At 47.8% G+C, this 12,978-nt stretch overlaps 1 protein-coding gene across 1 annotated transcript; it reads left to right on the top strand.

Moving 5' to 3' along the window:
• The first annotated feature begins 352 nt into the window (after positions 1–352).
• On the top strand, positions 353–12,276 carry LOC135815853 (DNA-directed RNA polymerase II subunit RPB9-like). The gene is made up of 6 exons (XM_065329197.1): positions 353–547; positions 1,213–1,267; positions 1,579–1,652; positions 3,126–3,200; positions 3,901–3,952; positions 11,442–12,276. Exons 1-6 carry the CDS (start codon positions 474–476, stop codon positions 11,505–11,507), a joined length of 396 nt encoding a protein of 131 aa, XP_065185269.1. The 5' UTR covers positions 353–473; the 3' UTR covers positions 11,508–12,276.
• The last annotated feature ends 702 nt before the right edge of the window (positions 12,277–12,978 follow it).

Genomic DNA, 12,978 nt, shown 5'->3' with positions numbered 1-12,978 from the left:
GAGTTTTTTTAGAATTTTTTTCTGCAATCCCATAATTATGGAATCATAATTATGTTTCTGAAGTTTTTTTGTCCAAAAAGCAAGCCATAGCAAGAATAAGATTTCGGCCAGGTTTTGCCCCAAAAGCACTGAATTGGGAAAAACCATCAAAATCCAGGCCGTTTGACCCCGCCTGCAACAGTGCATTCTGCGGTTCGAACCCCAGTTCAGGCACCCTTTTTGGACCCTTTTTCAAATTTCAAAGTTCGCAGCACTGCACTGTGTACGATAAAATCACGAAAAATCGCCAAATACGGGAGCTCGCCAGAGCCAGGACCCATCTTTTTATGAATGGACTGTAAGTAAGTAGTAGTTAGTTACTTGTGTGCTTTGAAGTCAGAACGGCGAGATAATCAGGGGGATCCACTGCCCACAGCTGTTTGCTGTTCATGAAGTAAATCCGTTAGTAGACTTTCCAGCTACGACTGAGTACAATGTCAGCCCGACCTCAACGTCGGAAGTCTGCCAGTGGACCTGGCTTCGTTGGAATCAAATTTTGTCAGGAATGGTAGGGAGAGCTAGAGGCTTGATGTTTATGCTTATTTGCTGGTAATCGTGTCACGATTGCTTCAGGTGCATCAGCGTAGTTTTGACTGGTTTCCCTCCTTGATTCAAGTTGAAATAAACTAATGCTGAAAATCGCAGTTGCTAGCATTTCGATTTGGAGAAAGAACCACGGATCTCACTGACTCTATCTCTGTTGCCATTGACAGTATTATGCACACATCATAATGATACTATGGTTTGTGTTCAGCTTATATCAGACCCGTTGACTGTAACAACCTCACATAATCAATTTTGAAACTTCTTCAGCGTGAAATCCGTCGGAATTTGATTATTCTTCACCTTTGTATCACATGAAACTGTTGGCAGTTTAGGCAAAGTAAGGTTTCATACACGTTGAAAAATGTGTTACGTACACACAATGTGATCTCGATCATGTGCAGCCCTACTGGAGATGCAGTAGATAGTGTGTGTGTGTGTGTGCGCGCCTCTGTCCATGTCTGTGCTAATGTGTGTGTATGTGTGGGCATGGGTGCGAGTGCATGCGCACGCATGTGTGTACGACTATGTACGTGTGCACGCGTGTGTGTGTCTGTGTCTTTGTTTGAATGCGTCTGCGGGCATGCTTGTGTTGTGTGCTATGGCCTATGCTGCCTTTGCACTGCTCAGCAACAACATGTTATACCCGAAGGAGGACAAGGAAAGGAAGACTTTACTATACTCGGTAGGTGGTTTTCTGGCCCATGTTTGCAATGAAACGCTGCTGTATGTGTGCAGCATGTGTTGTTGGGCTGTTAAGATTATGCGTCTGCCTGCATCATCGAGCGTGCGTCTGGCTGTCCTCTGAATATTCTCTATGCATTTGCAGCAGTAAAGAAGGTGTAGTGCTGCAACTATCCCTCTCTCTCTCTCTCTCTCTCTCTCTCTCTCTCTCTCTCTCTCTCTCTCTCTCTCTCTCTCTCTCTCTCTCTCTCTCTCTCTCTCTCTTGTGTGTGTGTGTTTGTGTGCTGTGCAATTGGCATGTCCGCATTGCAGTGTCGTAACTGTGACTACTACCAGGAAGCAGATAACAATTGTATCTACGTCAACAGAATAGAGCACGAAGTAGAGTAAGTACTGCCCCCCCCCCCCCCCCCCCCCCGGAATACCTATAGTAGAGTAAGTACACTCGGACGTCTCTTATCCGGGCACCTTGGGACCGGGCACTGCCCGTATCTCAGATTTGCCCGTATCTCAGAATAACTCATCTACTACCGGTATGTATCATAATCATTCGTTGAAGACGTTTATTTGGCAACCATTGCACATGTTAAGGATACCAAAATGATCGATCGATAACGACGTGTGGATTACACAGGTTGATAGTGACAAAATAAGCACTTGTGCATACGAAAAAAGTTCAAACCCACAAATCCGAAGCATTTTGCCATAGGAACCCAAGCTGAAGGTGCCCGGTAGAGAGACGTGCCCGTATCTGAGGCGTCCGGATAAGAGACGTTTGAGTGTACTGCCCCCCCCCCCCCCCCCCCGGTATTTCCCTGTAAGTTAGTTCTCCCCAATGACTTAGTACCCCCTATAAAAAATACACTTTCCACTGCCGACGTTATCACGCCGAAAGACAGTTCCCCCCGAAAGATAGTAAGTTCGTACCCGTCCTACATGTACAGACACCGTACAGTACACACATCATATGCACGGACACTAGAGTTGCGCAGGCTTCCCACTGCGTGTCATTTACCCCCGATAAAAAAGTACTCCCCGAAAGATAGTACCACCCCCGACAGTTAGTACTCATGTGGCTGCTAAGTTCGTAAGTTAGTACGTACTAACGTACGGGGAAATACGGTACCTATAGTAGTCAGTACAGTACTGTGGGCTGGCCAAGAACTGGGGGATCAGCCTCGTAGCCTGGACCGTTCTCTCTGTCATGTACGTACAGTCCATGCACAGTTGAGTCACTGTGTATACTTGACAAGTACATTGGTATGTTGTGCTTGGTAAAATTCTAGCCTGGTCGTTCTTCGGCGCCCGACAGTACTGTACTCGATCGTGACGCAAACTTTCAAACGGGACATTCAGTCTGCGTGTGCTATGGGTCATGCAGCACCAATGCAAGGTGTTCTTGAGTGGGAGTGTCAGCACTGGCTTGTGTTCACCACGCTCTCGAGCAGCTAGCGGGTGACGGAATGTGGACATATCAAGCTGTGGCTGTGGCTGAGTTGACATGTTCATGCGCAGGAATGCATTCAGAAGCATTTGGTCACTTTTAATGCAGTAGGGCAGCAAACGTGAGGTCCAACATCTCTTATGCATGTGCGTTGCCATTCTTAGAAGTAACACCTTACCATACCAGCTTGGTGTCTGTGAGAATTATTAACGGCACGTGTACTCGTACATGTTCACGAGGGCTGCACCAGATTGCGGGGCCTTGCTCGAGCTCAAGGCCGGATTTCTTTGACAATAGTTGTACTTTGCAAATAATGATGTCGGCAGTGTTGTGGATTGCATTTTTGTTGAGTGTCTGTTCTTGGTGTGTGTGCGTGTGTGTGTGTGTGTGTGTGTGTGTTTCCTTCTGTCTGCAGTGAGCTGACACAGATTATTGCTGACGTAGTGGCAGACCCTACTCTACCGCGTACCACGGATCATGAATGTCCAAAGTATGTGTTTTACAAGGTTTCAGGAATTCTTCGGTGTTTACTTTTTTAGTAAAGTTGCGCTCGGTGAAATCCGACCCAAACGGCTTATTTGGAGCCCTCAATTTACACGGCTCTTGACGCCCTGGAAGTGGTACGAATGCGGCTGGATGTACACAATCATGTACACATACAGTGATGTAATCGGAACTGGTCCAGGGCGTCAGTTTTGCACTTCGGATTTGGATTTCAGAGCGCGCAATTGTACAGTAGCAATATACATGTACCTGCGTTGCGTTGTCACCGGACACACGAGGTCTCTGGCAATCTTGGCAAGCCTTGGAGGAGTGATTGTATTCTACATTGTATATGTTTGGTTGGTATATTCAGTGGAATAGTGTCTCTGTAAAGCCACATAACTATTTTGTTCGTTTGTTCGTTTTAGTCTCAGTTAGTTGTGAAATTGGATATGATATTTTAGAATCTGTTTTGCAGACAAATCTTTTGTTCTGCTCCGATATTTTGCTTGTCTTTGCAAATCTGTGTGCCAAAGTACGACTTGATTAATTTTATTTTTCTGTGTGTGCGTGTGTGTGTGTGTGTGTGTGTGTGTGTGTGTTCGCGTGTGCATGCATGTGTGTGTGTGTGTGTGTGTGTGTGTGTGTGTGTGTGTGTGTGTGTGTGTGTGTGTGTGTGTGTGTGTGTGTGTGTGTGTGTTATCTAGATGCCATCATAAGGAGGCAGTGTTCTTTCAGTCCCAGTCTCGGCGGTCAGAGGTACGTATGTGTGTGCACGTGTGTATGTGTGGGGTGTAACCGTTATTATGTCCAGTGCTGGAGTAAAGGACCACACTGGCAAATGCGTTTGGATGTTAGTTGCGGCTCAGGCTAAGTCGACTTAGTATGTGCAGGGCCTGCTGGAGAGCCGGGTCAGCCGGGCCGCGCGCCCGGCTGGGGAACTGCACGACCTGGCTGAACAGATAACACCGGGTCCTGTCTGACCCGGCTGAAAAATGTCTCAAACTGACAATGGATTCCTAAAATACCGGTATTTTACGACTCGCGGACCCCATCTGTTGCAAATCTAGCGCAACCGTACACACTACAGTCTACAAGCGACGGAAACTCGGCTACAATTGTAGGATCAACTGGTTCGATCGCGATCTGGCCAGCGGCAAGCAGGAAGTCAGGACATTCAAAGTCGATGGGGCAGGCTGTCAAAAGCGTAACTTTGGCTATAGCTTTTGACACAGTTGCAAGTTTTCAGCCGACTGGTGATTTGGACGATGGAGCCCGCAGCGAAGAGAAAAAGAACTCACGCTTTCCAAGACTCTTGGAAGAAAGGTCAACCCTGGCTGGACTACGACCATGCCAGTCTATCCATGTCATGCGCTTTGTGCAAGACGCATTTCCAAAGGAAGACGAGCGGCGGTGAATTTGGTCGCGATGCGTGGTTGAAAGGTAAGAACTCACTGCTTCGAATTATCGGCATGCTGCTCGGCTCCGTCCTAGCTTTCGACATCCGCTCAAGTAATCGTTTAGTCTGCACCGGACTTAATACAACAGCAACAGCGCCAGCAGCAGCAGCAGTTGCAACTCCATCAGTTCTCCAGTCTGCTGAAGCCTTTCAGCAGATGGTGCAGCAGATGCCAGTCGGCTTGCCCATGCAGGTGATGCAGTGGCAGCAAGCAGCCACTCCACAAGGTGCTGCAGGCACACACACACACACACACACACACACACCAGGTCCTGGTATACACTGCCATGTAGGTCACGTGTTTCTCGTTGAGCGAGACGGAGACGAGAGGAGACATGAGCGTTGGTGACGGGATAAGTCGTTTCGCCTTTTGAAACGCCTCTGGCAATTCTGACATTGCAATTGGAACTTGTCCCTTTCATCAGCAGTTGGGCGCTTGGTGGATCGGTTGCAGTTGTGAATAGCAAAGCCCCGGATCGACTTACAGCAGCGTTCACAAATGGGACAGTGAGCGGTACAGCACGGTTTCCGAATACATAGGCGTACAGGTGAAGAGCTTATGGCATTGGCAACATTCGGGGCAGAATTGGACTGGACACAGCGATGGACTGCAATGCCACCCGCACTCCGAAACCATCGGTGACACTGGGAGCACTGGCGGCTGTTGGCTTGCTGCTGGACTGGTTTACGCCGTTCCATGATGCACTTGTGGCGGGCGATATCTTGCTGCCGAGCAAATGCACGCCGGCACACCTCGCAGACTATCTCCCGAGCCGGTTTCTGAGCTGGTTGTATTGCTCGATAAGCTTGCCGCCACTCAGATCGTTCCTGCGCTGTGTCAAACCATGACTCGTCGGCGATGTTTATTCGTCGCAGGTCGACTCTAATTGCGTCTCGCCATCGTTTCCGCGGGCCACACGCTGGGCGTGGTGGCAGCAATGTGCCAAATAACAACATCCGCGGCATCCGCTCCTCAGGCATGCGTACCACGTGCCCAAGCCATTCCAGTCTTCTCTGCATGAGGCGGTCGGGGATATCCAGTGGGTTTGCTGCATTCCATGTTTTCAGAATGGTGTCCTTGGCTATCTTCAAGTCCCACACATCCCGCTGTGCAACACTCATGATGGAAAGAAGCGACCGGTAGTAGAAGGTCGTGATCCGTTGCACATCACTTTGCAGCGGTACCCACGTCTCCGCACAATAGAGCAGTAAGGACAGAACACAGGCCTCGAAAACCAGACGCTTGGTGCGCAGAGAGAGATTGTGGTCATTGAAGACAGCATGACGGAGCGCTCCAAAAGCACGGGAGGCAGATGAAACACGGGTCGATACATCTTTGTGAGATCGGCCAGAATCATGGATAACAGCACCCAGGTATCGGAACTCACGCACACATTCCAATGTGCCATTCTTCACAGGAAGAGGAAGTCGGTCATCATCCGTGATACCATAGCCAACCGCCATAAATTTGGTCTTGTCCAGATTGACGGTCAGACCAAATGCAGACGAGACATCGATGAACATATCCAGAGCAAGAGCAGCAGCAATACGGGTAGTGGCAAACAGTGCAGAGTCGTCAGCGAACTGGCAGTCGTTGATGGTAGTCTGATCGTCAGTACGCTTTCTCTTGAAATAAAGCGAGCCCCCAGGATTGAATGCCAACGGGACGCCGATACCAGGCACATGCTCAACCACTCTGGACCATCTCTGGAAAACAGCCCACATGAATATGTTGAATAAGACTGGTGCCATACAACAGCCCTGCCGCAAACCACTCTTCACTGCAATGGGTTGGATCAAGAGTCATAACCCCCCAGAGTGTGCAACTCCAGGTTGGGGTCTGGCGCAACGAAATCCAAACATTGCGTCATCCGGTCCCCGGGCAAGCATGGGTGGATGGGGCCATGTGCATATCTGGTACATCCGGCGGGGGTTCCAAGTTGAAGGTTGCTTTGAAGCAAGCCACGGAAGTGTCACGTAAAACGTTTGCTCCACGGGCTATGCAGTGTCAGCCAGAACGGCTTTGATTTCACAGTCACAGAATTTTTTTATTTGAAGAGAGTTTCTCTGCTCGTTGTCTGAAAAGCTTGTATTGGGAGAGTTCGTGACTCCGGGATAGCAAGAATACTATTTTTTATTTAGAATAGGCATGGATATAGATTTACAAGATTTGATGGAAATAGCTCTTGGCACACGGCATGAAGACCCGATCGATTTCCAACACTCGACAATCGAGAGAAGAAAATGAGGAGCCCAGATCGAGCAAAAACTGACGAATATCGTCCACAGAGACACTGCACTCCGGCGACAATGGGGAGCGCTTTGCTTTAGGTTCAACAGTGGCCATTGTTCTTCTCTTATCGGAGAGACACTCAAAAGAGAAAACTGTTCGACAACTCTAAAATAATTCTTTGTGTACTTTGAGCCTTTCCAGGCGTGTTACGTACAATACCTGGCCGTGGATTCGTAAAGAAAGACCCCAAATTGGGCAAACGGGCGAAGTAGGTCCGGGCCAAACTTCCCATTTCGTCATAGCTACTCACTACATGACGTATGAAGTTTGGATTTCGTTGCGGCACTGATTTGTGCTGAGAAGGATCACGAGTTGCACACTCTGGGGGGTTATGGACTCTTGGTTGGATGGGTGTTGACCCGATGGAGAGAGTAGCCGACATGGAGGTGTGAAACGACTTGATGATGTTTACGATGTTACTAGGGACCCCTGCCTTCGCGAGAACCAGCCACATGCATTCACGGTTTACTGAGTCGTACGCCTTACGTAAATCAACAAAGACAACGTATCCCGGGCAGCGATGTTCGTACAACTTCTCCAGGACTTGGCAAACTGCAAACACCATGTCTGTGCAAGATCGACCCTTACGAAAGCCGCATTGGGAGTCGGGTAGAATATTCTCCGCAATAATCTGTAATCTGGACTGAAGTACTCGAGCAGCAACTTTCCCAACAACATCCAGGAGTGATATGCCACGCCAATTATCACACAATGAGAGGTTACCTTTCTTTGGGATTGGCACAAGATTGCAGTCTACCCATTCCTGCGGAACAGCCTCGTCATCCCAGACATGGTGCAACAGATCCAACAGTGCCTCCATGAAACTCTCACCACCCGCTTTGACCAACTCAGGCAGGATAGCTGAGGCGCCAGCGGCCTTGCCGTTGCTGAGTTGTCGAATAGCTCGCGCCACCTCTGCTGCATCCGGCTTGCCAGCGATGTTCTGGTTGATAGGCTGCTGGTCTATTTCGTCAATGGCACATGGATCAAATGTGCTAGGGATGTTGAGTACACCATCGAAATGTTGGTACCATCGTCCACCTTGTTCCTCCACAGATTTGCAGATGTTGCCATTTGCATCCCTAATAGCGGTAGTAGACACAGGGCGTAATCCCTGCTTGGCAGCCTGCATATCCTTAACACATGCCCACACCCGTGAGGAACTGAACCGTGCACCATCAAGAGATTTGGCTTTGTTGGTGAACCAGGAGTTCTTGGCAGAGCGGACAGCAGCTCTTGCCTTACTCCTGGCAGCCTTGAACCTGTTCCACGTGTCATCAGACCTGCCACTTGAAATCCATTCTTGATATCGCTGATTCCTTTCATTCAACAAGGGTTCGAGGGTATCTTTGCTCTCAGTAAACCAATCTGGTTGACGACGTTTCTGAAAACCGAGGGTCTCCTCTGCAGACTCGGTGACCGCGGTGCGCAACCTCGACCATTTGCATTCAACGGTGGTATTTTCATTCGGCTGTTGCAGACTGTTTGTGAGGCATTCACGATAGTTATCAGCAACTCGTGTGATGTTTCCAGATGAGTCAGTGCTGTGGACATCCTTCAAACGTGGAACATCAAACCGCTTACATTTCTTCGTTTGCACACAACGCGAGCGGCGCTGCAGACGGCCTACTACAAAACGCGCAGCCACCAGGTTGTGATCGCTCCCACATTCCGCACTTCTTATAACTTGAGCATCAATACATTGGTGGTAGTCAGCTTGTGACGTGATGACAAAATCAATACAATGAAATCTCTTTGACCTTGGATGTTGCCAGGTCCACTTCCTATCCTCTGTCTTGCAGAACCATGTGTTACACACCATCGCCTGAATAGTTGCAAGAAAATCCAACAGCTCACGTCCTGCAGAGTTCATCTCACCCACTCCATGCGGGCCCCGTACACGTGACACACACACACACACACACACACCAGTGCTCTATTATGTGAACATGTTCGTCCTGCTACTAGCACTAATTAGAAAACAGAATTCCTTTTTTCAAATTGTTAAATCAGAATCCAATGGAACTGCTTTGCATTCTTCACGTAATGTCGTTTACCTTCTACGTTTGCGGACTTTGATAGTTCGCCTTGTTCTCTAAAATTTCCAATTACCGGTAATAAATTCGCCTTTTCTGTTTTCCTGTGTTTTGAGCAGGCTTTTTGGTTGTTTTCTGCCGGATGATCTGACCCGGCTTGACCCGGCTGGCCTGCCTGCGCCAGGTACACTCTGACCGGGCTGTGTTGAATGTCTAGAGCAGGCCCTGATGTTATACCGTATATTATATTCTCTATTATAAGCGCCGTGCTTATATTTTTTCAACACCCCTCTACCCCGTGCTTATATTGGAGACCGTGCTTATATTTTTTCAACCAATACATCCATACAGAGCAAGAAGAAATACATGCTGGATATCATGCGTGCAGCATTGATTTCCACCAATACCGTGCTACTAATAGAGACTGTGCTTATGGTATGTAAAGCTGTGTTCATTTGCTGGCGCGTGTGCGCCCGGAACCCAGTGTTTGTACAGTCAGACCTCGCTTATCCGGTCCTCGTTTATCCGGATCCCTCGCCATCCGGAAGAAAATCGCTGGTTACCGATGTGCAGCATATGTTATGCATACAACATAGCCGGACCTCGCTATCCGCATACCGGTGCATGATTTTGTGTACAAACTGGTTAAAATGTGTATAAAAAGCTTCGTCGTATCCGGTTGCATGTGGCTTGCAGAAGCTAGAATCAGGGAGTTGCACAAACAAATGAGGTCCTTGACCTGCTGGGTGCATGCGGACAGCACTCAGTTGCATCAAGAGTCCATAACCCCCCAGAGTGTGCAACTCCAGGTTGGGGTCTGGCGCAACGAAATCCAAACATTGCGTCATCCGGTCCCCGGGCTAGCATGGGCGGATGGGGCCATGTGCATATCTGGTACATCCGGCGGGGGTTCCAAGTAATTTAGTTGAAGGTTGCTTTGAAGCAAGCCACGGAAGTGTCACGTAAAACGTTTGCTCCACGGGCTATGCAATGTCACTTGTCAGCAGAACGGCTTTGATTTCACAGTCACAGAATTTTTTTATTTGAAGAGAGTTTCTCTGCTCGTTGTCTGAAAAGCTTGTATTGGGAGAGTTCGTGACTCCGGGATAGCAAGAATAGGCATGGATAGGCATGAATATAGATTTACAGACTTCGAGCAATAAATCTCTAGCCAGGTGCTGGAAGAATTAACAATTTCCAACACTCGACAATCGAGAGAAGAAAATGAGGAGCCCAGATCGAGCAAAAACTGACGAATATCGTCCACAGAGACACTGCACTCCGGCGACAATGGGGAGCGCTTTGCTTTAGGTTCAACAGTGGCCATTGTTCTTCTCTTATCGGAGAGACACTCAAAAGAGAAAACTGTTCGACAACTCTAATTCTTCGTGTACTTGAGCCTTTCCAGGCGTGTTACGTACAATACCTGGCCGTGGATTCGTAAAGAAAGACCCCAAATTGGGCAAACGGGCGAAGTAGGTCCGGGCCAAACTTCCCATTTCGTCATAGCTACTCACTACATGACGTATGAAGTTTGGATTTCGTTGCGGCACTGATTTGTGCTGAGAAGGATCACGAGTTGCACACTCTGGGGGGTTATGGACTCTTGGTTGCATGCACTTGTCATTTTTCTCGCTTGTTTTACATACTGTGCACGCTAGTTGTACTGCATAGGACCCGTCTACATGTATGTACAATGTCACTGCTTTTGACATGCCACATGCATATACAGTATGTGTGTTCAGTTATCCGGTTCCCCCGCCTATCTGGATATTTTTGTGGAAAACAGATGTGTGCCGTTAAGCGAGGTCTGACTGTATGTGTTTTACTGGCTTTGGGGTGCCATGTGTATAGAAACGTGTTGAAATAGAAACCCCAACATGTATTTTTCAGCATGTTCAGGCGTGCACTGATGGCGTGACACAACCTAAATAAGACTTGAATTGCTGATTTCTGTGAAAGGCTAAATGCACGCATGCACTGCGAAAACATCCTGCGTGCACTCTGCCGTACAGGCGCCAGTTCTGAAAACAGCTTTAGGGTCCTCTGCCTTCCTCTATTGCCGCTTTCCTTCAATTTCCTTTTTGGTTTTTATCTTTGGTAATTGGTACATGAGTAGTTGTGTTGGTTCGTCTGGCAGCAGGTAAAGTGTTTTGGATGCATGGAGTGGTAAGGTTACACAAGGATTTCAACTGCACACAACTTGCTGGAATCACAGTATTATCAAGGGAGTGTATGTGAGGCGAGTCTGTGCGTTTAGTAGGTCTACATGTAAATGCACAAGTACATGTACTTACCTGTACTCTCTGTGTGTTTATGTATGTGCTCGTGTGTGTGTGTGTGTGTGTGTGTGTGTGTGTGTGTGTGTGTGTGTGTGTGTGTGTGTGTGTGTGTGTGTGCTCGTGTGTGTGTGTGTGTGTGCGTGCGTGTGTGTGCACATGTTCGTATGTTTTCTTGCAGGATGGTATGAAGCTCTACTACGTATGCACGTCTCCGAACTGCGGGCACAAGTGGATCCAGGACTAGACGGCTGCTGTGTGCTACATGTACTCGCACTGTGCGTCTATTAATGCTGCTGTCTCACCACTCAAATATGTACATAAATACTTGACAAGAGAAACAAAACAAAAGCACTGAACAACAAGGGTTGGGGGGGGGGTCTTTCGATAATGAGAAAATAAACACCTTGACATTGTAAAATCACAAACAACCTAAAAAATAATAATGAAAACCTAGACACTGCTGTGCTGTTCATTGCCACTGCCACCTGTCATGATCACATACTGTATGAGAAGCATTCCTGCCCGCCTTATTCACACAAAAATATAAATACAAGCGTTTGCCTGATCATCTATTCCTCATGCTTCATCAATATTCTGCTCTTGTTTAGGCCGTGTCACAATCCAACACTAGTGGTGCCTTCGTCTTAGGCGGAAACTATTGTTTCGTTCCTGCTGGGCAGCTCTCGCTTTCTCTCTCTCTCTCTCTCTCTCTCTCTCTCTCTCTCTCTCTCTCTCTCTCTCTCTCTCTCTCTCTCTCTCTTTCTCTCTTCTTCTTCTTCTTCTTCTTCTTCCTTGTCCTCTGTTCTTTCCACTGCTGTTTTATTGTCTCAATGCATGCATATGTGTGTCTGTGTGTGCGTGTCCTGCTTGTGTCTCAATCTGAGAATTGCAGTAGGCTGATTGTCATTTTCTAATCAGTACTCGTTGCTGCTGTTGTTGCTGCTGCTACTGATGTCATAGCGTTGTGTTCTGATAAACATATGGGTACTGGTATCAAATTTAGAAGTTGCTCACCTGTGACTGGTGTGTGGTTACGCTTTGTGCAGAAGTGCAAATGGTCTGCTTGGGCGCAGCTTTTGCAAGGATATAAATTATAAAGATCCAGGTCTGGTGGTGGTACTGACAGCTTGGGTGTCTTGAAAGTCCTGACACCGTCCACTTGTGTCTTGGTGACTGGTACAGTATGGGAAGCACCTGCCAGGCTACAGGTTGTACTAATTCATAGTAATTGTGTTGGCTGCACTGTGGACTGTGGCCAAGTGATGCATGACACTGTCAGGCACAGCTTGCCTGCAGTTGTATTCTTGTGGTCACCGTGCAAGTCCCTGTGGCTTTGTGTCTGACACAGGTGCTAGATAGGGTAAGTGTATCAGTGATGGGTGTGTATACTACACAAACTCACTTCTTTCCATACATGTACTATACAAACGTTTACTTGCTGATATGGTCAGGGCCTGTGAGGCCCTCTGGCTAGAGCTGCATGGTATTGGTGCACATCATCCACTACACGTAATACTGCAGTAGAATTCCTCATCAGCCAGTCTCCTACTTCAAATGATTAATTCATCAGCAGGGAGTCGTAAAATACCGTATTTTACGACTCCCTCTTTATCACTCATGTACTTTTCGTTTCAGAGCAATGAATTTGCGACAGTCTATTACAAGTATAAATCAACTGTCTTCAAGCCAAGAGCCCATCGGAAGTAAGAGTGAAC

Source organism: Sycon ciliatum, chromosome 4, assembly GCF_964019385.1.
Source record: "Sycon ciliatum chromosome 4, ocSycCili1.1, whole genome shotgun sequence".
In the NCBI taxonomy this organism is placed as follows: Eukaryota; Metazoa; Porifera; class Calcarea; order Leucosolenida; family Sycettidae; genus Sycon; species Sycon ciliatum.
This window is presented reverse-complemented; position numbering and strand designations above follow the sequence as displayed.